Below are 25,463 nucleotides of genomic sequence, written 5' to 3'. Positions count from 1 at the left end.
GTGACATATGATAGGAAGCATTGTAATCTGTGTTATAACAGTGAAAGTTCTCTATTTCTGTACCACCCTCTGTTTATGTTGAAAGCAAGAAATGGGCCTCAAAGGAACAAGGTTTATTCCATGTGAAAAGAAAGAAAACGCAATATTTCGGCTCTGGAGCCTTCTCCAGGTTTTTAGTCAAAATGACATCACAAAACAATCACCCCACCCCAAACAGTTCATGTGCAACTGCACCCTGTCAGCCATTTCATTTGGTAAAGCACATATCCTGATGGATCTCTAAATACTGTTCTTCTGAGAAATATAATATTGTAGTAAAGAAAACGATTGCAGGACAGAAACTGTACAATCATAACTGCATTTGGTTGCCTTAGGTACAAGTGACGTGCAGGTATTCTTGTCCTTTATGTTTAGTGGATTAAAAAGCAGCTTGCGTTATAAAGTTTTCTGCAGGCAATGCAAATCCATCTGGTTATGATACACAGGAGCAATGAGGGACTGTATTTTTGCTGTAGGGGTGAATGAAACTGGATTCCTGCACTTGTTCTTCATGCCTTTACTTACGAGTTCTCAGGGTTTGACCTGGATTCTCCTGTTATTTAATGAACTAATTGGGTTTCTGCTGACATTGGCCTGAATTCGAGGTAGATGACCAAGCATTTTTTTCCCCAAAAATTACACAAGAAAGCTGTGTCTGTCCCCTCAAAACTAAAAGCCTGCTTCAGGCACACCCCTTGACAGAAAGTAATGAACGTGGGGTGTCCCGTTTCTCCATTGATGTGAAGGGTAGCACTGCAGCCCCCTACTGTACTGCCAGCCGGAGAGCAGTACTGGGCGAATCCTCAGGTGTGCCCTTGTGCTTCCTCTGAAAGATCATCCCACTGTCATCTGGTGCTCTGAGTCTTAAGACCAACAACGTCTTTAGTGACCTCTTTCCCATGTTCATTTTCTGCTAGAATTGTGCAATTCTGAAATTGTACCCACGTGGATGGTTTCAGTATTAAGTAGTTCTCCTTGTTTCTCCCGTCTGTGGCTTAGCAGTGACAATAATTCTAGTTTTGCGGGATACCACTATTGGTAGGATCTTTTAACAGTTGCCCGTGTTGCATATTGAGTTTCAGGCCTTGCCTTTTGTGAACTCTGTGAACCTTAAACCTAAGGTTTATGTTTGCAACATAGAGAGTCCTAACTTTAATACCACAGCTTTGAGAAGAGAAAATGCAAGACATTAGAGGCTGCTTTTTTATATTTTTAGCTGGGATCGGAGGCTTGTGCAGTTGGCTGGATGACGCTCACATTTGCAACAGTATGAAAACTGGCATCATGCTGCTAGGGTTAAGATTATCTAGTGTTACAAATGAGTCTGGGGCTTGGCATTTTTCATGTATTACTTCCATAGCTCTAACTGGTTGTGCTCGTAACAAAAACAGTTGTGTGTAATCTGCAGAATTTACAGAAAAGTGAATTGATGAAAACCTTACCTCCACAGCTAACTTTTTTTTAATCAGAAGTCTGCTTCAAGACAAAAGGAGGTTTGTTTTAAGGCTCCCGGAAGACATCTGTATTCTTTCATAATTAATATTACAAACCCACATTGAAGTATAGTATTGAAAACATACACAACAAGATTGAGATGCTCGAGAACTGTGTAATTGTATTATTGTTGGCTGTTCCTTTGTAGTCTTTGTAGTATTTGGCGAGGTGTATTGTTTGTTTGTGTGGGAGTACCTTTTGCAATAAGAACACTAAACACCGTCTGTGGAAACGGATATTGCTTGAAGACGCCGACTTAAAGCTGCACAGCACTTCCTCTACAGACAGACACTAGTCCAGTGCACCTAGGAGTTGGTGAGACTCGTTGAGCTTTTGATTTGGACCCTCCCAGCTTGGTGATTGAGCTACCTGGCTTCTACTGTAGGGAAGGAAAATGCTGCTGTGAATTTCGCAGAGGGCCTGAGATTTTGTGAGCAGGGCTGAAGGATAGAAAAGGCAGAAGGAGGTGCCAACATCATCTCCCTGGCTGTGCTGCCTGTGGTCTGTGCGGGCTGGTCGAACTGGTTTTCTACGTGTGTTTTTGTGTGCGAGCAAGATTCAGTTTTAACTCTTTCTGGGCTTGACAGTGTTTCTGAAGAGTCCCCTAAACTAACAGGGGGATTTCCTTTACAGGGTTGTTGTATTTTCTTTTTTGATGCGAGATAATTTTTGGATGACTCTTAAAAAAAAAAACCTACACACTGTTCTTCCCCGAACTATTCATTGGAAGAAAGACCAACACTCCTGAGAGTTATGGAACAGTGAAAGTCCTTTATTTGGGTTTCTGTTCCTCATCTGGACAAGCTGGTACCTGCAACACTCTTTTCTTATCTCCTGTATATGCTGAGAATTTGGTTACAAACCATATGCGTAGAAGCTTTCTTTGAGAGCATGTTTTAGAGTCATGAAGTCATGTGGGAGTGGAGGGGTAATTCTGAAGTGGAAAGGCCTTTGATTTACACAGTGTAACGTAAGGCTAGGAGGAAGGAATTTTTTTAAGATGCCAATTCATCTTTCTTTCTCGTTTTTCTTGCTTGCTTTGAAATTCCTGCGAGGCTGTGGTATGGTCTATGTAAACAAGCACAGAGCTGGACAGTAACATAACTGGCCCTGATTCTGTCTTGGCCTTTTCATCTGCTTTTTGTTTTTAGTTGAGTCCTCATTGGCTAACAAACATTCTATATTTTTGCAGGTAGACCACAATTTTCACAGTCTAAAAAGAGGTGCAAGTACCATATGTGTTGTTATTCTATTTCTGGAGTGATAGCAAATCTTTCTGTACATAGATCCCCTGAAGGAGTTGCTTGGTTGCATGGATGCGTTGTTTCACTGCGCCATTGTTTTTAGTCTTGCAGGTATCACCTTGTTAATTTAAAATCCACCAATTGACGTACCAATCATCAGGCCGGGGTGAGAAAACACTTGACTCATTCAACAGCTGCAATTTCCAAAACCACAAGGCTGCATGATGGCAGATTTTTTATGGTGGGAACAAGAAGTTTTGGGAGAGCTAGAAACCACCAGCAAATATGCTATAGATAAGAATTGGCTTGATGTCAGGATTAAATCAGTTTTATATAATTCTAATTAGCTAAACAATTCTACTTTTTATTGTTCTTTGTGTCCACTGTTTCTGAAGTTTTGATTAATGCACATATGAAATTAACTTTTTCTGCCGGAGTTAAAACAGACACGTTGCTGATTTTTGTAATTTCACTAGCAATTTTAACACACCATACAGAAGTTGCAACTAATTTTAAAGAGCCCCTCAAAAATGGCAAGAAATGTCAAGAGTTCAACCCAACCCCCTGGTCTGACTGAAAGGAAACGTTGGTTGGCAATGTATCCCTTGAAAAAGGGGAACAACTCTGACACACCTTAAATTTTCTGAGTTTGAATATAATTAAAGATACATTTTCATAACAATATACAGGATGCAAAGGCGAGGAGGCCTTTTGGCTCATCTGGCCCATTTGGTCAAAAACAAAGTAGTTTGTGTGTGTGGAAGCTCAATGTTTTCATTCTTCTAAGGCCACAAGTTTTATGCTTCCTGTGTTCTCTAAAATCTGCTGAAGTACATGGTCAGGGCTACTGGCCCTACAAGTTTTTACAAACCCCACCACAAAAAAAATCTCCAAAGATTTTAACCATTATTCAGGTTTTGGTATCGAGCCAGTTGCACAGAACATTTTCCACTTCGCATCAGATCCTGAATAGGTTTTTCTGCGTGGGCCGGCCAGGCGTGTGAAAGGAGTGGCTGGCCGGCTCTCTCTGGGACGGTCCTGCAGTGAAGGGCACAATAAGACCCCCCAGTGTTTGGAGCGGGACGGCTCACGTGTCCACCAGCATGACAGAGTGAGCTTTCTTTCCAGATCGGAGCCTCGGCGCCACTTAAACACGGTCCTGAAAACCTTTTAACAATAAATCTTTTATTAATCATCTGCGGTATGGCCGGTTTTGCGGACAGCACACCAAACTGATCATTTAAACTTGGGCTTGATTATACCGTCATTATCTGCAGTATATCCTCACTCAAGACGTGAGCGGTTCTTGCTTGTCTTCCTCGTTCCCTGAAGACTGTTCGCAAGATCCGAATTGGCTTGTTACTCCGTATGCAAAACCACATAATTATGTGCCTCCATTGCTATCTAGTTCAGTTTTGTAGGACTTGAAATCCTACACAGAGCAGACAGCGATATGTCTCCATGGTCATTTCTTTCACCCATTGTGAGGAATGTGGTGTGGCCTCTTCATTTCAGGCACACTGAATCTTCTGCATATTTATTTTTCCATTGCGTGAGCTTTTATTTGTTTTGCTGCCCAATTTTAGCCTCAGCAATGCATTGCCCACGAGTCTGGTTAGCAATGGGCACACTGCCATTGAGTCACTAGGGGAAGCTTCCCAAAGGCCCACCTCATTTCTGACCCTGAATGCCCTACCTCTCTTTCTGTTTCCAAATGCATTTCAGCCCGGCTAGGTTTTGGAATTTCTGCTCCTTTTATTTTGACAATATGACCGATTTCCAATGTAGTTTTTTCCTTAGCCAGTTTTGTGTCTGCCCGATGTGACAGGGCCCAGCTTTGCCTGTTGCCTGGGCTCACGGTGACCTTGGGCCCAAGTTCAGTGGCTGCCGAGGCTGAATCACATCTGCTGGCGCCTCTTCCCCTGCTGCAGGCGGGAAGAGACTGGGCTTGCGTGCGAAATTCACAGCATGAAAAAGCTTTTTAAATGAAAAGTTTTGAATTCCACATGTTTCTCTGCTCAACACTAATAGAAGATGGGGAAACCCTGAGCTACAAGAAGCTTTATATGAAAAACATATTTGTTGATATATCTTCTATATAAAATGGGAAAGAAATAAGAAGGGCAACGTTAGAATGTATAGTTTAGAATTTAGAAGTGTAGAATTGAAACCACGAATGTTAAAATTGTCTAATGCATTAGTAAGACCTGATTTACAATATTTTGTGCAATTTGGTTCCCGTGTTATACAGTAGAAAATAATTTGCTGCTGTGACATTCATCTAGAGATCTTGAAGGAATGTCTAACACTGACATACTGAAGAACTGAACCATTTTAGCCTTGAACAGAGAAAGTCAGGGGACCTGATACAAGCATTTAAAACCTCAAAGGCACAGACAGTCCAGAAACACAGTGATCTTCACAATGCACAGGGAAACAGGAACAAGTGGAAACTGTGGAAGTCCATTTTAAGAGAACAGGAGGCGTGTCTTTTCCCAAAGGGTTAAGCCACCCAATCAAGTTGTTGAAGCTGATAGATAATCTGGCTTCTCTCAAGAAAAGGCTGGATGAAATCCTAAAATCAGTTCACCACTAGTGACAAATGGTCTTGATGAGCTGAATGAGGTTATAAATCTCCCCTGGTTTGTAACATTTCAGATGTTCTTCACCCAGAATAGCAGAATGTGTTGATTTACAATTCCATTATTATGGTGCCAGTGAGCCCCTTTCCACTTCTCTAAGTTTATTTCTCCCCTAAGTAAGGGTTAAATATAGTTTCATTGAGCACTAACAGTGTTCAGTAATGCCAGTTATGTATAATGAATTGTGCAGGTTAGTTACATTGGACAGATGTTTTATCATTTCATGTGTTGTGCATATTTTTATTCTTGCACCCATGTGAAACAGTGCTGGGACTGATTACAATAGTGTGAGTTAATGAACGACTAGAAACTGTCAAATTGGGATGCCCTAGTTACCTTGGCAGAAATCCCATTTCCTGCTATTGCAGAAACATAGTGCATCACAATAACTAGAAAGATGGGAAATGGATGTCTTCGGAGAGTTTGAGTAAGATAAGTGAGTGACTGTGAATTTTGTGTTAATTTAATTTAAATCCTGTAATATAAATGGTCAGTACCTTTTTTTCTCATCATCTTTACTGGGTTGCTTTTTGATGATTTTTAACATGCCCATGTTTAGCTTGAATTGTAAGTTATGTTAATGATAATGATGATACTGTTCCATTCCTTCATGCAGTTAGATACTGTACAGTGTCTCAACTGGCCATTTCATCTCAGTCTGTTAGGAGTAAAACTAAAAATCCAATAAGATATTTGCAAAGCCAGTTTGGAGGAGTATTGTAGCACCAATAATGAAACCAGCACTAAAGGACACTGAAACTGAAATCGGTGCTTCTTTACACAAAAGGTTGTAGGAGTCCAGAACAAACAGCCCGGCTACATTGTAGGAACCAATTTCTGCAAGATCCATCAAGAAGAGGCTGAAAGAGATCCTTGAATCGAATATGTTTCTAGCAACCAAATACATCAGTTGAGCTAAGGGCTTCTTCTCTTTTACAACCCTGATGAAACTTCTGTAATATGAAATGACATTTTAGGGCATACAATTGCAAACAGGAAGTATGAATATGTATCTTATTAAATTCATTGTAAGAAACAAATACTGGAGATATGTAGTAAGACATGGAGTGTAGGCCTATTTATTTCTACAACTTAGTGGCCTTCTGTCGAGTTATGAAAATAGGTATCCATACCATAGCCCTAATTTAGGGTAGGGATATTAATGATGTAAGATGAGTCTCATCCAAAATGAGCTTTCTTCTGGAACAAGTGGTTTGCTATGAACATGTTATGATTGAAGCCCTATGGGATATTCAATAAGGTAGAGTTACCGTGAAAGGGAAATATCTTCTAGAGTTAATTGTATCTTCCTGTGATTACTGCTGAAAACTCTAAGCCCATGTTTGGTCCCACAGGGCTTTTGTTTTACAACTTGAGGGAGAGAAGCCGTAGATTTCACTGACGGCAAGAGAACAAGTCCAGGGTTTTTCAACCTGCTGTTTGAGAAACATCCCAAAATTCATTGCTCTTTGCTGATCTATAGCATGAAGGTCACATGGCTGCTCAGGTGTAAATATGAACTTTTTAACCTGTGTTGATCACAGGCCAGTTCTTTGTCTGTTTCACTTCAGTGTATTCACCCCATATGGCAGTACAAATACCTCTCCTTCTTGCAATAGGGAAGGGTACGTTTTCTGGCACGGGAGACTCCAGTGGCAAAATCCGATGTGGACATGGGCAGTGTGAAATTACCTTTTCAAGCATAGAGTCATTACACAGTGACCTTGGAGATCTGGAACTATAGTTATAAATATAACTTTTTTTTCTGCTTGATAATTGCTGTTGGTGTGGTAGATCTCGGCACTTGGCACAGGCTAAAATTTACACGGCTGTTGGGAAACCATGCAAATAAAAGAACAAAGTGCTCCAATTGTGCCTTGGATTGTGCCCGCTGCAGTCTGTTTACTGGAGATGTTCTAATTCTTGATGTTTCAGACTGGCTCATCCTTGCAAGAAGGCGCTCGGGGTGTGTTCAGCCCTCTGCTCCTGAGCTTGCAAGGGAGTGGTTCTGTGTCTTTCTTTTCCAAGCTGGTGGGCATAAAGGGGGAAAATAATTGGAGGGTCAGTTTGTTTTCAAGCACAGCAGTAGGTGCCATACCTTTTTGAAATGATGCAATGCCCCGAGTTGTAAGTTGCATATTGTCACCGAAGTCCATTGCACCCCACGGTACACTAAACTGGAGGCAAGTTTCATGTGTGTAGCAAAGCGGACATCTTCCCTAGCTTCCTGCAGCTTCCTGTGTCCACATCCAGTTCAGCGAGCGGAAACCCCGCAATGGTGAATGGTGATTAAGCCTAATTGGCTTGTCATGCATCTCCAGTGCTATTGCCAGGAGTGATGACTCGTAATAAGAAATATTAGTGAGGGTTGTGCCAGGAAAGTTCTTGTGAGCTGGCTGGAATGGGCCGAGCATTGGCTGTGCTGTAATCTCCCCATTGCTTTTGGAATGGATTGGACATGTTTGTTCTTGCTGTCGGAGGAAGTGAAACTTGAACAAGTGGCAACAGGGGTTGCAGGGTAAGTTATTCCCGAGAAAGCCGGGGCGTACGTCGCAGCTGAAAGGCATCACTAGGAAGATCTCTTTCACAGGCACCTGCACCTCTGTTTCAAAGCACCTCTGCTTGAAAGAAGGGAAGTTAGCTATGCACGTCAAGAGGAAGGACGTTTGTAGTCCAGTACTTTGTGGGTTTGCTATTCTCTTTACAGGAAGTCACAGTAGATCTGTCACCTGGTGCATTTTTCCTTTGGTATGAAGTTGCACTTGTTTGATTCCGGGTTTAGAATTCATTCTTGTACCAGGTGCTAATCTATGATAAGGCATAGATCAGTTTGTCTGGTGTGCAGGAATCATACATTCCACTGCATCTCCCTGTTACGGTTGGTTGATAAGAAGGAATCTTATAATGTGAACTTTTTCTTGGTGTTAGTGTAGGGTTTTGTTTGATTATCCTGATTTCATAATGTGTATGATCTGAGCACAATGTTGTAACACCTGGTCTATATGGATAGCACTGTTGATTTCAATATTCTTTGAAATACTGCTCCCATTTGTCTCTGTAGCTTGGTGGTACTGTTTGATCTAATCACTCTCCTTTATAAACTGTTCTTGCATGTTAGACTATCTGTTTCATTCATGATAGCTTCATTATGTGTAATTGCAGAATTGAGGTGTGATGGTGACCAGTGATATTCACCTGGTTTGGGAGAGCTACAGGTCCTTTTGCAGTTTTGATTTAATCATCGGGGAGATAAGATAAGATCACTTTATTGGCCATATACAATTTCTTATATTAGGAATTTGCCTTTTTGCATACCCCAACTTGCTCTCCATGTGACGCACAGACAGGGAGAGAAGTTTGGGGTCAGAGCGCAGGGTCAGCTATTTATCCAGCGCCCCTGAAGCAGTTGGGGTTAATAGCCTTGCTCGGGGGCCCAACCTGCCGCAGGATTCGAACCGGCAACCTTCCAGCCACAGGCACAGATCCTTAACCACAGAGCCACCGCACCGCTGAAAGTCATGGCACCAGTGGTAACATAAACAGCTGATTCACACTTTCAAAAGACCCGAATGGACTGAAAACCAGAAGACATAATTTCTCTTGAGGACCAGAAATTAATACCACAAGCAACATGACTCATGTCTAAAATCTCTCAAAATCTTGTCCTAGTTTACCTTGCTCCATATAAATATTTAAAACATTAAACTCATTCTAATTATATCTACACCTACATCTGCTCTGTGATGTACAATAGGTGTTATGTGCTTTTTTTCCGCTGTCACAATATACTACTGTAGCAGCCCAGGTTAATCCATCAGCTATTATTGACAAGCAGCACAGGAATTCTTGCCCTGTTTGCAGGAGACCAAAGGGCCTTTAGGGTAGTCCAGTACTGACCTGTCACTCCCCCACCCTCACTGCTGTCTAAATGAAGGGAGAGCAGATGAGTCACAATGTGCAGTTCCCCCAAAATTTGATCAGTTTCCTTATGTTCAACCTGGGCAGGCATTTTTGGTTTTCATTTCTCATGAGTGTCTTTCAGTTTGCAGTAGAGTCAGAGAGCTCTATTTGTAATGTGTGACCATCACAGAGCAAATGGTCTTAATGCTTAGGATATAAATGTCAATTACCAGTAGAGAAGGATATTAGCGGTGGCCACATTGTTAATGTTTCTTCGTGGTTTCACTGTTCTCACAACAGTCTCAATTCCATGTGTTTTGGGGGCTCCCCGAGAATCTACTTCAATATTATTCCTCTGCTTTGTTCCCTCCACTCTATAATCTTTCTGTAAAAAAATAAATCTGTTTTTGGTACAGGACCCACCTGTGCTTTTCATTCGCATTCTCAGGTTTTTCTGGTGGTTGTTAAGCCTGTGGTCTTTCTGGTCCTCCGTCTGTTTTCTAAGGAGAAACGGAGGGTCGCGGGGTTACACCCTGGACAGGATTGCCAGTCGTTGCAACGCGCACTCGCACCATGGCAAGTTTTTTCTCGAGGCCAGTTAACCTACCAGTATGTTTTGGGGCAAACATGCAAACTCCACACAGATAGCACCCAGGTCTGGAATTGAACCCAGGGGCCCAGAGCTGCAAGACAGTAGTACTCACAACTCCAACACTGTGCTACTAGCTTTGTTCAGAAAACTTAAATTCCCACTAACTGGAAGGTCATTGTGGCTGGCCTTACAACAGTTAACTCCCCTTAAAAGCTGTTAGGGTGTAATTATACCTACGTGCTTATTACAGTGCTTAGAATCCTAAGGTTGAGCCATTTAAGGTTTAGATGTATTTAGTGCTTCACTTTCGTTTTTCTGTCTGTGTTCGTTGCATACCAGAAAAGATCATTTAAATTCTTTGAACTTTTCAAGTCTGTTTATTTCTTCTTGGCACTTTCCCCAGGGCCCTGTGATCTCTTTTGCTTTTCACTAGAGTCGACATCTCCGTGAGAACGAAATAGTGTCCGTCGCATAAAACACTTTGTTCCACCAGCTTTGCTTACTGTTACTTTTCTGGTTACATAAGAAAATTGAAAAAGCAGTAGAAGGCATTGTGTGTTCCTGTGGAGAGCTCTGTCCTTTTGTAGGAAATTCACAGGTGCTACCCAGAGCATAGAAGCCAAATGTTAAAGTAAAATGTTTTTTGCTGTACCTATCTAACCACAACATCTTTATGCTTTCAACATTCTTGAGAATGTGACCTCTTACCATACGATCTGAGTGAGAAAATTTGACATTGTCAACACAAAAGAGCCATTATTATTAAGAATTTAGTAATTTGACTTTTTATGCTCGTTCACGCACGTGCTACAGCAGTACATCACGTTTGTGTTTTGTGTGTGTGACTGCGGTGAAGCACTTGCGCAAGTTAGGGTATTTTAGAGGTTGGTCATCATTTGACATGTATTCTTTGCCTCCTGGCATGCATGTGGTTTCACATTGCAAAAAAACTGAAAAAGAGCAAAGTGGCAAATGTTGACTTCCATTCTCAATGGACCAGATTGATTCAGTAGCTATGTGTACATATGTAACTCCAATTCAAAACATCTGTGCTGCAGTCCAAATCAAATGTCCAGATAGATTAAATATGATAGTGTCCTAAAATTATTCTTGGATTTTCCAAAAAGGTATGATTCTACTTAGTTTTTTTTCCTCCATAGGGTCCATGACAGGATTATTTTCTTTTAATTAAGTGAACTCAATGCCATAGGAAATCAGATGGTGTTTTTTGTGTTTTGATAACCTCATGTCCTCTGTGAAGTTAAGCAGAACCAAATAAAGCTGTGCTACACTCACTGATGCTTTGAATTCCACGACTGGGCAATCAAACAAGTATCTAATGTGTAAGACTGCAATGCTTGAGGCATTGAATGACCTGCAGTGAGCTCATTCAGAATGAAAAGACTGGAGATTTTTTGTTTAAGCCAGTAACAGATCTTGTGTGTTTCAAGATTTTAACCTTATTTTAGGTACATTTGCATCAACAGATGTGGTGCTAAAGATGATGATAATGAATGATATTTGCCTCAGTCTACAGTTTGCAAAACCTGGAGTGGATTACAGCCTCTATACACTATCACATAGTACATATCTATTTGAAGATTTTTTGAAGCTGGGCGTTTCAAAATATAGGTATATTCATTCCAGTAGTGTGTTCATGGCCTGCTGTGACCATCTGAGTCAACAGAAGTCATTTAATTAGGTTACATCTCCAGAAACCTGCAAAATATTTTCTGTACAATGGCTGAAAAAAATCAAACTTTCTTTAAGACGTATATTTTTGCTTCATGTAAGTAATTGAACTATTGTATTCTAATCTTCTTGCACAATTCTGCAATTAATAACTTCACACTTTTCCTTTTGTGACTTTGAAGTTCTTTAATTATGAATATATGATAAATCTCCTCATGCATGGGTTCCCAGTTCTGGTCCTCAGGGTCTGGAATATAGCAGGTTTTGTGTCTCCATATGCTATAAACTGCTTTTCACCTTGGAATGTTAAACTCATCCGTTTAAGGTTTAATTGGACTAGTTTATCATTTCTCCACAGCCTTAATCTGTTGACAATTTAAAGAAACATAAAACACTTGCTGGATTTTTAGAGCACACTCAGACATACATACACTGTAGTACTTTTATCCAAAAATAGGCGGAGAACCTAATCAAAACATGTGTCTGGGTTTGTTTAAAGATCTGGAATCAAGTTGTGAATGGATGAAGATCTTGCAGGACCAGAACGGTAGATCATGATCTGTTGCCACAGTTGAAAGGGGTCAGGTTCACGGATATAGAACTGAATGCATGTTCTGACTGTCCCTTTCCTTCTCTCCTTGTCTGTCTGTCCCAGGATCCGCAGCTTGCCGGGGGGGTAACGGGGAGGGAGGATGAAGAAATTCCGTCGCCACGGTCAGGAATCCCACCGAGACCGCCTCAAACAAGAGCTCTACCAGTTCAATAAGGTGCAAGGCCTGGACGACCTGCTGTATAGCAGTAACAACACTGCAGCCTCCCCACCATGTGAAAACAATTACTGCTTCCCCTTCAGTTCTTGATTATACTGCTGATGTTTGCAGTTAGAGTGGTTTGACTGTATTATCCAAGGATGTCTATAGCAGGAAAAAACGTGCAAAGCAAACACTTGAACCAAATGTGCCCATTATCGCTTTTGCAAGACAATAACGCATCTACCATGTCTGATTAGCAAATTAATTGTACTGCTTTATTTAATTGACTAAGTTAAATAAGGGGTGCAATTAAATAAAAAATTCAATTGGAATAAAAAGACGGTTGGGTTACCAGGACCTGGACTAGGATGCCTCTTTTTGAGAGCTGGTTTAAATCTGTGGGATTTACAGGTGTGTATCACAAGGTGCATCTTCTGAGATTGCCCTGCCTCATGCCTCCCCATGGTGATCTGATCTCTAAGTTCTGAAACTGGGGGGGGGAGGAGGGATCTCATTGGAAAGAGAAATGAAGTCCTTGTTTTTCACACAGCCAGTTCAGTAACTGTTTGCACACTATTTCTCAGCTTTTTATAAAACGCAACACTGAGTGTTTCAGGGAAACCTAGCGATTTGTGATGGTGATTTTAGTGATGTCTTTTGCACAAGATGCAGAGAGGAGCAGTGAAAATTTCACCTGGTGTACTCTGCAGAGTATGAGGCTACCTGCTGCTGGGAGGAGAACAATCTTTGTCTTTCTGCCATGGCAGGTGTAACCAATTCCTGCCAGGTTTTTTTCTCATTGCTTTAATATTATTAAAGCCCTGTCAGACGTAACCAGCATATTTGGGTTCATTTTTGCTCTTTTTGCTGCCGTCCTCAGACTTGTTGGAATGTTTTAACATGCTCACTGATGGATCCGTTCTCTCATAGCTTTCCTTGACTTTTCTCTGTTTCACTCTGTCCCGTGTCTCATCCATGTGCAGACTGTGGAGCATGGATTCCCCCACCAGCCCAGCGCCCTCGGGTACAGCCCCAGCCTGGACCTCCTGGCCATCGGAACCCGATCAGGAGCCATCAAACTGTATCCACAAATGCACACCACAGGCAGATGTGTGTGGCCTTGCTCTCAGCTAAGGTGTAATCGTGGTAAATATTTGTCCCAACTTGGACGATGTGTAGCTTTGATTATTCCTCAACGTTCATCTCGGGAGTATATATGTGCTATAATGCAAAGAGAGGAGGATTTAGGTTTTCCAAACTGGAATGTGTGGAAGACTTTTACAATAGTAATGTGACTCTTTAGTCATTTATCGGGCTTTTATGTAAATAGCGTCCAGAGACTATGGAGTTGACAATGCGTTAATGTCATTATATGCCAATGGCTGCAGAGTCTCTCCTAGTGGAAAATTGGTTTCACAACAAGGTTAAATTGTACCAGGTAGCACACCTACCCTGGTCAAAGGTGGGGCTTGAGCCTAGGAAATTGTGTAACCTCTGGATCGCATAGCTTAGAAATCATGTAGGTATTTAGTTGTGAGCAAATTGTACCTAAGGTGTTAGCATTTTTTTCTGGTTTTTTGCCATTGGCTATATTAGTGTATATGTAGGCTTGACATGCTTTAAACTATTACATAGAAGTGCAGGAATGTTAATGTTTGAGCAATCTGACAAGCGGCTGATATTCTTCCTGGGAGGGGACAATGACATTATTTAATGTGATCCCTTTCAACTTGTTTTTAATTCCTATAAAATAAAATGGTATTTAATCTTACGTTTAGTTCATTCTCACATTGCTTTATCATCTGTTATGCTGTTAGAAAAGAGACTTATTAAATCTCACACTTTTCTACTTAATTTACTATTATTAAATAATTATTAAATATTATTAATGAACATAAGGAATCCATTATGGTGATGTTTTGTGCTTTTTAGTTGATGGAGAAATTCTGAATTTAAATTCCATAATATCTTGTATAGTTTGCAGGTTATTCAAGACAAGTTTATGAAAATTACTTCTGGGGAGTGTGGAAGGCTGGGGTGTCACCAGGGATAATGTCCACACATCTAAAATTTGGATGCCGAAAAGGTCCAAGCCCGTTTTCTGTGTGACTTGAAGAATACACGCTGGTGTACGTCAGAGTGCGTCTTTGTGTTCATGCCTGGCTTTGTCTTTTTGTGCGTATTTTCCCATGGGATTGTGCAAATCCCTGGGTCTAGCATGTCGGCTGTCACTGCTGTGAATTCTGAGAGCAGGGGGTGTGTCTGCATTACTCACACAATGCAGGGGAACCTGTCTGAATACCTGCGGCCTCTTAACAGAGGGAAACTGGCTGGTGCTTTCTTTGGGAACTCTGCGGTCAGGCACTCTCTTTTATAACAAAAGCAATGGTTGATTGTGACTTGTTCTGCCAATGGTTTTATATGTGATAGAAATGTGAACCCTTCAATCTATATCGTAACCTTATAGAATGCCCCATCTCTGAGTCTGGGGGTTAATTTCTTCAAAACATTTTGAAAAGCCTGCATTTCCAGATCTGAAATACCTCTTTGAATTTCTTTCTTACATAAAAGCAAAATAAAACCTTGCTGATAAGGTGATATTTGATAAGCAAATGCAGGTTGAAAATTGCTTGTTGAAAAAACTTGTTTTACTTGCTTTGACCCTCCCATTTCCAACAATGCTATTTGCATATTTAATTGTTGAAAGTAATGGTAAAACTATCCTTATATGACTGGTTTGTCCTTGCAAGCATTCAGGTTAATTAAGGCTAGGATATGAATACCTATTCCATTAAAGTCTTCATAGCTTCAGAAATAAGTTTCCATGTTTTACTTATTAAAAAAATCTCTAATGATTTGAATATGGTATTATGAACAAAACTGCATTGATTCTAAATTCAATAGGTACAGTTCAGCAATAAAGTTTAATAAATGTATTAGCACATTGGATAGTGTTGCTCGAAACAGGTAGTGAATACAGCACAATGAATAATATTGAATATTTAACTGCTTTCGTCTTGGCGTGCTCTTATCTGAGGCTGGTTTTATGCTTGAGCTCAAAACCAGACTGCACTTACTCACAAATGAGGACTTTCTCTGCAAGTAGATCCAGACTTTACTTAACACTGCAATCCGCCAGATATGGAGCTCCAGGCGTTGAGTTCATGGGGCTGCATGAGGAGAACGCCGCTGTCACACAGATACATTTCCTCCCCTATCAGGCAAGTAGGCTACAGCTGTTGTTCAGCAGTGAATGTTGATGAAACCAGCAAATTTAAAATCCCGTGCAGAAGAATTTTAGGACTTAACTGGCACAAGCTAAAACAAAAGGAATGACTCATTTTTGTTTTTTTGGAACTTTGTTTTTAAAATGAGTCTACCCTAAGTAAGAACAGAAATCTTGGTTGGAAAATTTTAATAATGATGATGACTATTTGGCAGGAGCAACCTACTGTTATAGTATTAATGTCATATGAACGTACCCTGGGGTGCATGTTATTCTTGATTGGGGTTAATGGTTAGTTTAACCATCTTTAATTCTTAGTTATACTTTAGTGTGTAATGCATGACAAAACAAGCTGATTAAAGTAGTTTTTAAAACAAACATTGAGTTACTACCATTGTATTGCCACGTGTATAATTCATGGAGCCTTATAGAAAATGTATGACATACTAGGGGTGCTAAAGGAGCTCAACCAGTTCTGCATGAACCTTAAAACTTCAAAGATCAAATCTCAGTGAGCAGTGTGGCTTTACTGTCACATCCTCTGTCGACCCATCTCTCTCTTTCCCAGTTACTCTTTGAGTGAGCAATGTGTGCCTGTGTTCTCCAGGGCGAGCTGGTCACTCTGCTGGATGACAACAGCCTCCACATGTGGACCCTGCGGGCTCACCAGGGCCTGTCAGAGTTGCTGGAGGTTGGGCGCTTCACGCTGACTGGCCCACCGGGGTGAGGCCCTCATGCCCTACACTCATACACAGTCAAACAGTGCACGCCTTGCTGACACGCATTCTGATCAACTTGAAGAGTGTATTGTCACCAATGACACACACTCGCAGGATGGTGATAGACCAACACTTTACTTGCTGTGTCAACACTGATCCATGTACTAATACTTTTCCTCACATGCACAGACATCACTGTCAGTGATGACTCATAGTGACATTCTCGCCATATCTTTCTAGTTTATACATAAGACCTAATAAGCCTCCTTAATTAAAAAGAAAAGACTATTATTAGGCAAAATCTGCACTCCAGTGCCTGAATTATTGATTTTTAGTCATGAATAAATTTGGTAGATTCAAGTTCTCATGGAAACTAGCTTGTATTTTCCCAACACCCAATGAGTAAAAGGCTTCAACTTGGAAAATCTTAAATTAATTTACAAAGTGTTGTGCATTTGGGGTCTAATCTATTTCTCTCCATCAATACTGTTTCCCACATGATACAGAAAACACTGCAAAAAATATTTGCTTTGTATTTTTTGTTCACTCCCATGATAACTTTTTTCCGTTCCTGCATTACTCTAAGTGAACACGAACTGCTGCTTTGCTTTCTTAGTACATAATTGCAGGTCTCGTCACGCTGTTGAGAGTTGCTGAAGAAACCCGTGACACTCCAGCACCCCTGCAGCAGGCAATAATCCTGTCTCCTTCCGTGTGACTGTCTGCAGTGCCCCCCCCAGTGTGACGCGGGTGACGGCAGTGCTGGCACACTCTTCAGGGGAGCTGCTGTTCCTGGGCACGGAGGGTGGGCACGTCTTCGTGGTGGAGGTGCCCGTGTTCAGGGAGCTGGAGGAGCGTAACATCAGTGTGGAGGCCGTGCAGCAGAGGTACAGCAGGGATCACTGCAGGGACTGGGGTTAGGTCCTGCTGTGTCTTCAGATTTAATTTCCACCTTTTGCCTGAATGCTTACTGAACAATTTGTTAACCACTTTCAGCTATTGATTTTTCAGATGGGGATAAGCATGAGTCCCAGTACGTACTCCTTCAGAGCTCTTCTCATCCGGGTATATTTTAGTGAACAGATGTTTGGAAATGGAGTATTATGGCTAAGTTTACAACTTACAACACCGTTTACAACTCCCATGATAAGCAGTGTTTGTACGTTATTAATCTGTAGCCTATTAAAAATTATTTAAACAGCAAGAGAGGATAAAGTGCTCCTAGAACAGTCTGAGCAGACTTCCGTTTGCTAAATTTACTGGCAACAGTATGTCAAGCCTTTACTGCAGGGTATTTCTGAAACTTGAGTACTAATTTCTAATTATGCAAACCATTAAATTAAAGCGATCAATAAGCCTAAGTGATTAAAAGCTGCGTATTGTTCACACAGCACATTGCATCTGGATCACACAGATGGCAGGACTACAGAAATTGAGAAATATAAAAAATACTCTAAAAATATTGATTTTCTTGTAACATTTTTCTGAGTGAGTCTACGTGACCACAGACACTCTGACAGCTTGGACCCATTAATTGAACGATTTACTCTTGCAGCATTAATTAATGCTGGCAAACTGCAGTAGACTTGTGCCCATCCTAATGGTCATTGATTTTTCCAATGGCAAAAGAGAATTTTGAACAGTTTCCAGTAATTTTTCTTGATCATTCTTAATCATTTCATTTTCAGATTCTTGATTGCATTATTTCAGCTCAGTGCCTCCTGTCATCTTGTCTTTGAATCCCAGAGTTCAGAGTAACTTCTTCTGGGCTAGCTGATTTTCCTTTACCATTTAAGTGCATTTTCTTAATTAAAATTGAAATTGGGTGTTCCTGCACTTTTTTAATAACCATTTAGATAATGCATTTGAAACAGTGCCTAAAAAAAGCATTAGTAATAAAAAATAAAAAACTAATAAAAACACCATTGAGTATCTGTGTGATAAGCAGTTGCTAGTTTTGTCGTGTCCCTTTGTTCCAACTTTCAGTCTGGAAATGGTGTCTTTTGGTTACTGAACACCATATAAGTAAGACGGGCCTTTGCAACATTTCTCAGGATCTTTCCTCCACCGATCTTCCCACCTCTATCCATCACTCTCGCTGTCCCTGTGCAGGGTACCGGAGGACTATGTGGGGCGCAGAAATCTGGAGTGTGTGGAGGCCCTGCAGGAGAACCCCCAGAACGAAAACCAGATCCTTATTGGCTACAGCCGCGGGCTCATGGTCGTCTGGGACCTGGAGAGGAACCGTGCCACCCGGCACTTCCTTGGCACGCAGGTACCGCAAGCTCCTCGACACAGGTTATCTGTCTGCGCAGTGCCGTTCTGTCTGTGGCACGCTTCTGATGTGTGTGGGTTATCTGAAGCAGTTTATCTTTATTAGGTTTTCTAATGTAACTCTATTGTATGTAATCTAACTGTATGTATATAACCTAAGCTTTCTGAGCCACTGTTGTCTTCTCTGTAAGGCTTCTACTTCGATCTATCGCTGGGTGACAACAGTCGAGTTCACAATGATCAGGTGTACAAAGACATTTCAGTTTGAATACTAAATATGTAATCCTGTGTAATTGAAATTAATTCCAGTGAGGGTGCTAAAATGTATTTCTCGGAACAACAGTGGTAAGTGGACCACTTTTAAAAAATCTGTATTTTGAGCAGTACACAGAGTTATAAGTGGGTAAACGTAAATCATGTGACCATATATGTATTAGAGTTTGTTTCCATGACTCAGTTGTTCTGTGCAGCACTAGAGTCAGTTGGAAAGACTTATGAGCTAGAGACTAATGGTCCTGTTGGAAAGGATGTAAATAACTGAAGGTTCTAAAAATACAAATAAAATCAGGTGCTGACCCCAGTTTGCTTTTGCATATATTATAAAACTTAATTACACATACACTGTTTCCCTAGGGTTACCAAGAGTTAACAGTTCCAGGCAGGTGATAAGCTGGATTGGGAGGTGATAAACAAGGCAGCAAATTTTAAACGGCAGACAAATATTTGCTGTTATGTACAGTACATATATAAGTGCACAACCTTTCCTCCTATTATTTGCATGCATGCACAGTGAGTACCAATGTCCTGCCTTCTACAGAACTAGGAAAGAGAACTCTAGTCCCACAAATGATCGATAAATATAGAGGAACAGGGGAAAGTGTGTCTTATAAAATAAGCAGGCCATGCAAAGGATTAAATCACTCAATAAATGGATGATAAACAAATGGAAATGTTTTTCCCTGTTCTGAATAGCCTGTCACTAAACCAGTGAGAGATCTTTAGCTTGGTGAATACCACAAAAAGGAAATCTTGCCTTCAAATTAACTGGACATGTTCTGTTATCTGGTCTGCAGAATAGGGGGATCCCTCTTGCAGTTCTGTTTCTTCTTTTCAGTCTTTATCTCCCCCTTTGTGTTTACAGTCTTTACCACATTGATTTCAAAATATTCCCTGGAAGATGGTATTAATGACCTACCAGGTTTGATCATAGTTAAATATTCCTACAATTGCCAGGCCACTGGGAATCTGGCCTTTGTGACTGGAGCCAGTGACAAGATAAAGAACAGTTATGGAGCTCTACTCTACCTCAGCAAACACTCTGAAGAATGTCCATTGTTTACCTAAAGATAAGAGATACTGAGAGGTGCACACCCTCCCCTCCCTCCTGCCTGTTGCATGTAACAAGGGCTTAATGGAAAGATGAAGGCACATGTAGAACTGGATCAGTCCTTTTCACTGTTTTGACAGTTGGTGAACTGTTTTTGTTTTCGTTTCATGTCCCTGACCTGCAGGACTAAGTTTAATTGCCAACAAGGTGACTTCTAAAGCCCCTTTGTTTTCACCTAGGATTTCTTTTTTTCCCCCACTTAAGAAGTTCCAAAACTGCTTTAAAGTTGGGGGTTGTATACTTATTCTTGTATCCTTTGTTTTTGGTACATTAACACAATGTTAACTTTGATCCTTTCTTTCAAAACCAAGGAACATTTTTTGCTCTTGAGTAAAGATGTTTGAAATTCACCTGGGTGACGCTTGAGGAAATGTTCTGTTTGATGTATTGTTTTGTGTTAAAACATGTTGATGTAAGTTAAATGTGCAGAATAAATAACAGTGAAAAGGCAAATGGGGACTATCTTAAATGTAAAACTTCTCAGTTTTTGATTTTCCAATGTATCAAATGCATTTGCCGACATATTGTCCTCTATAACATACATTACAGATTGTTTGTGTATCACAGGTTTCTGACATCTCTCCATTGAGCTGATTGGAGGTGGCTTAGTGACTGTTGATTGCACCTTTAAAAGTAAATGCACTGGCAGGAATTGAGCTCTGCAGAGCCCTAATGCTTCTATTCCTTCTTTTAGCAGCTAGAGAGTGTGTGGTGGACGCAAGATGGACACATCTTCAGCTCTCACAATGACGGCAGCTACTGCCAGTGGACGGTGGCCAGTGGGGATGACCAACCCGAGCCAGACAAGCAGGAGACGCCGTACGGTGAGGTCTTCTGTAGGGCTGGTCAGATTTCCCAGACCAGTACTGGGGGGGATCATTAACAGTGCAACGTTTACTAACATGTTAGCGATCGTTGCAGAAAAACATAAATAGGAAGCAGTGTATTAAGGTGGTCAGCCTTCGCGATGTACAATCCAGTATTCTTTAATTATTTTTAAATAAGTTCTAAGCAATGGATTGTTCTTTCAAGTAGTTTAATGATCACTTAAAGCAACCAACACCCCACCGTTAGTTATTCCAGACTAAACCACAACTAAAAGTTCCTAGGTTTTATCAAAACTTTGCAAAAAAAGTCTGTGCAAGGTGATATTTTAAGGGTAACCCTTAAGACTGGACTTGGTTGACCACCCAAGCAATATGTGTCTTGACTCTGTCCTTTTTTTAAAATTGTTCTTGGGTTAATGCCTACTGTCTCCCCTTTACAGGTACTTTCCCATGTAAAGCTATTACTAAGATTGTCCAGCTGCCCACCAAACAGGGGTGAGTGTTCTCCTGTGTGGCACTTTGGTTTAGATGAGTCATGAAGTTTGGAATGATGGTTGGTTGGCTCCAAGACGAGGGTTACTACCCATTTGTCTGGCAGTTTCCAGATCTTCTGATGGATTTCTCAGCTTCAGTTCTTCATTGAGGAGTGAGTTTAAGATGGCCAGTGTTTTAAAAGATGGTGTCCCATCTCTGGATGGACTCCTACAGTATCTTATCTCTGGCTAATAAGTAATCCATCCTGTTTCCAAAATCGATTTTCAGTACAAGAATTGACCTACCTGACTGCTCACAGCTTATTGGATGTCTGTGTTAGTCTTTTCCAGAATAGTGCAATGACATTTCCAGTTGTCTTAATTAATATCTCCAACTGGCAAATCTTCAGAATGTTTGGATATTATTATATTAATATACTGTAACATACTAAATGATAATCGGTCACTCCTTGTGAAATATATTTAAGAATCTCCCTCTTTTTATTTTGGTGTTTTAGCATTTTCCTCTCTTGTAAAGTACACTGACATGTTTCTGAATAGAAAGGCTGTTTTACTTATTGAAGATTCTAAATTGGATTTGGACTAAAATGCTTAAAACAGTACAGCTGAATTTAGAAAAGAATTAAATGTAAATTTGGTAGCTTGTTAAGGCCTGTTGAGTGCAAAGTGTAGTGTTTTGGGATTAGTTGAAAAAGCTGATGTTTTTAGTGAATATTTGATAGTGATGGCATATTAATAATGTGGACTACTCAGATTAGCTTTTGATAATTGTGTGTTAGTGTATTACATTTGTTACCTCACAACAGTACATGCCTTTAATTGATGGCCTCTCAAGAATCACTGAAACAAACTCCTCTGACTCTAAGATCTCTCCCTGTCTGTCTCTCTCCAGTCTTCCCTTCCTGATTTTCAGTGGGGGGATGCCGCGGGCGAGCTATGGCGACCGTCACTGTATTTCCATCATTCACAGCAAGATACATGTGGCCTTGGACTTCACCTCTCGTATTATTGACTTCTTCGTCATCACTGCTGGAGCACAGGGCAAGGGTATGGGCACATGAATGCCCTCAGTGCATTCAGCTATACTGGGAACACAGGTCCTTCATGTAGCAAAGAGATCACTCGCACATATAGGTATTTCTGCAGACATTGTAAATGCATATTAATTAACCTGGGTTGCAAAGAAATTAAATTAATTGTTTTTCAGGTGAGATCGTGGTGTGTGCTGCGAACTGTGAAATTGATTAAAATAGGCTTTAGATAATCTTATAAACTTAAATTTGAGTTTGGTTGTCCCACAGCAAAAAATGCTATTGCAGTGAAATATGCTATTGTGATACGTGGACAAAATGTTTCGGTTCCAAAAGTTGGCACTCTTGGCACAGTATTGCTTATCACCATACTTGGGATCAGGTTTGTGATTTGTGATCCAGAATGAAGAGTGCCACCTATTGGTTTATCATGGGCACTTCATTTCCTATCCAAGTAATGGACAGCCTAGTAGATCACACTTCAAAGTCTGACTACATCTTAAATGTCTGTTCCTGTACACTGCCAAAAGGTGCAGGTGGTCGGAATATTTTTAGGAAATTACATGTATATGGAGAAGTTACGGCGAGAGTTATCGATTTAATAATGTTTCCAAAATTGAGAAATAGTAAAAATGATCACATAAACACTAAGATACGCACTCTCTCACCTGTCCTGCTGTCTCCCCCACATTTCTGCCTCATCGTCTTCTGCCTTTTTGTTGTTGGGGGGAAAAAAAAGTAAACTTTTTCTTCTAGTTCTTCTCTGCATTTCCTTCTTTCTTGCTTGCCCTCAACCTGTTTCCTGATCTCTTTTTCCTAACTTCACCCTGTGTCCTCAGGAGAGCCGAGTGCCCTGGTGGTGCTGGTAGAAGAGGAGCTGGTCGTGGTGGACCTGGAGACAGACGGCTGGCCAGTGATCCAGACCCCTTACTTGGCCCCCCTGCACTGCTCGGCCATCACCTGCTCCCACCATGTTTCCAACATCCCCCTCAAGCTGTGGGAGCGCATCGGCGCAGCCGGCCGGCAACAGTACACACACTATTCCCCCAGGGTGAGCCACCTGCTCTGAGACCTGGGGCACTGTGATGTAGGGCTTAAACTGCGTAACTGGGTTGTGAAAGCTTACAGCATGATGCATAACATCTGTTGTTGCAGCTTTTGACACAGTGTGCATGGAATTGTTCTTTAATTTGTTCAACATCCTGACAAGTTTTCAAAGTTTAGAGGTTTTTAGTCCATTGTGCTGACTTGATCAAATGCATTCAGCCATAAACCGCACATATTGTTGCCTTAAACAAGTAGCTCAGAAATCTTTAAAAAAAGTCTCCTATCATGATTTTGTACTAGAGATTAAGGTTAGCTGGTTTGAAATAGTTAAAGGATTCCCATCGACAAAATGTCCAAACCCTTGGTTGCACACTACAAGACATCTCAGATCACTTAATTTTTAGTAAATTAGCAAATCCTAAGTCTCATACCATCCATCTCTCTAGCCCTGGCCAGTGAGAGGAGGCAAGAATGTGGCCCCAGACCCTCCACAGAGAGACCTGCTTCTGACTGGGTGAGTCTCACTCCTGACTTGTAATTTGTCTGTCTGTGTGTGAATGAGATGGTAACAGTTCTTGAAACTGACTGAACCCACTGAGTAACAGAGCTCTGTAACATAGAGCATAAAACATGTAGATGTGGAGCCCTTATTGTGAGATCATCTGTCTCTTTGTTTTCCAGTTGTAAGGAGTAAATAATTATATATTTATACAGTTATATATTGTAAACTATGGTGTAAATAACAGGACTACGTGTTTATCCCTCCATAATGCAGACACGAAGATGGCACTGTGCGGTTTTGGGATGCCTCAGGAGTGTGCCTGTACCCTCTATACAAGCTGAGCACAGCGGGGGCGTTCCACACTGACGCCGACCCCAATGACAACATGAACCAGGGGGGCGAAGGGGAGTGGCCTCCTTTCCGCAAGGTACGGACCTGGGGGGCGAAGGTGTGCTCGTTGAGACGTCCCATTGTGAAAATTTGTCATTGTCCGATTCAGAATAATATCCCTTTCCTATCCATTTCCAACACACATCGGCAGTGTTCCAGTCCAGAAGAGCCTGCACTCAACACATGCCTGTGGTTTCCTCTGGGCTTCAGAAATAATAACCTTAAATTACAGCTACTGATTCAACTGTATAACAACACGCAGAAGCCCACTGCAGCATAAAAAGTCTTTGCTGTAATTCTAAGTATGATTTCAGTTGACAGTCATGCTGAATGTGGTCTTAATGTAATTTTGTCTGCTTCTGGTTGATTGTGGACTTTAATGCACTAGCTTTAATAAAATTCTTTTATCAGCCTCTTTCCGAACAAAAGTGCGAGTCTTGCTTTGTTTGGTCAGCCCTGCTCTTCCTCTGAAAGAGGTTGTTTTCAGTTACCTAATTGTATCTTCTATTTTGGAAGAGGTCTAGATAGACAAATATATTTACACTTGTGGTTTACCTACGTCTGGGAGGCATTTTGACTTCCAGTATGTAGTCCATCTACCTGCTGTGTGTGGAAGTCAACAGCCATCAGGGAGTGCAGATCCACCTCTTCTCCTCACCCCAGTGTTGACTTGCTCCTCTCCCTGGCAGGTGGGCTGCTTTGACCCCTACAGTGATGACCCCAGGCTGGGAATCCAGAAGATCCACCTGTGTAAATACAGCGGGTACCTGGCTGTGGCTGGGACTGCCGGACAGGTGAGCAGGCTGGGGTGGGGAGGGATATGCTGTTTTTGGAATATGGAGGGAGCACACCTTTTTAGGAATCCTGGGACATCACTTTTTTGGCGAATAAAATGAACTGTGCATAGGATAAGATGTCTCAAACAGTGGAAGTTACCGTCTACCTTTTGCTTTAAAAAATGGAATTATATGTGTATATATCCATTATTTGCTTTTTAAATCAGCATTTTAAAAACAAGCCAAAGTGCTGTTTGATGCTGGCTCTAGGTTTTATCACATTTATTGCAAGACCGACACAGCACCTGTGTTTTGTGTTTGTGAATCGGGAAGAAATTAAAAGCCTATGTCAGGGGAGATTTAACAAGAGTAGTTTCTGAGTTGACCTCTGTCCTGGCTAAATACCAGTAAGGATTTATACAGTTGGGCCTACTA

The 25,463-nt window shown here is 41.1% G+C and overlaps 1 protein-coding gene across 2 annotated transcripts in view; it reads left to right on the top strand.

Moving 5' to 3' along the window:
* Positions 1–25,463, top strand: part of llgl2 (LLGL scribble cell polarity complex component 2) — a 43,185-nt gene that overhangs the window by 6,456 nt on the left and 11,266 nt on the right. For both annotated transcript variants that reach the window (XM_015356705.2, XM_069194479.1), the window contains exons 2-14: positions 12,259–12,370; positions 13,339–13,436; positions 15,495–15,576; positions 16,189–16,304; positions 17,029–17,187; positions 18,413–18,575; positions 20,656–20,785; positions 21,229–21,283; positions 22,175–22,329; positions 23,153–23,364; positions 23,807–23,874; positions 24,136–24,289; positions 24,942–25,046. In XM_015356705.2, coding sequence (XP_015212191.1) covers positions 12,296–12,370; positions 13,339–13,436; positions 15,495–15,576; positions 16,189–16,304; positions 17,029–17,187; positions 18,413–18,575; positions 20,656–20,785; positions 21,229–21,283; positions 22,175–22,329; positions 23,153–23,364; positions 23,807–23,874; positions 24,136–24,289; positions 24,942–25,046 — 1,572 coding nt within the window. In that variant the 5' untranslated portion in view covers positions 12,259–12,295. The remainder of the gene's footprint in view (positions 1–12,258; positions 12,371–13,338; positions 13,437–15,494; positions 15,577–16,188; positions 16,305–17,028; positions 17,188–18,412; positions 18,576–20,655; positions 20,786–21,228; positions 21,284–22,174; positions 22,330–23,152; positions 23,365–23,806; positions 23,875–24,135; positions 24,290–24,941; positions 25,047–25,463) is intronic.

Source organism: Lepisosteus oculatus, chromosome 9 (assembly GCF_040954835.1).
Source record: "Lepisosteus oculatus isolate fLepOcu1 chromosome 9, fLepOcu1.hap2, whole genome shotgun sequence".
NCBI lineage: Eukaryota > Metazoa > Chordata > Actinopteri > Semionotiformes > Lepisosteidae > Lepisosteus > Lepisosteus oculatus.
Note: the sequence above shows the minus strand (reverse complement) of the source record. Positions and strands in the feature narration are given on the sequence as shown.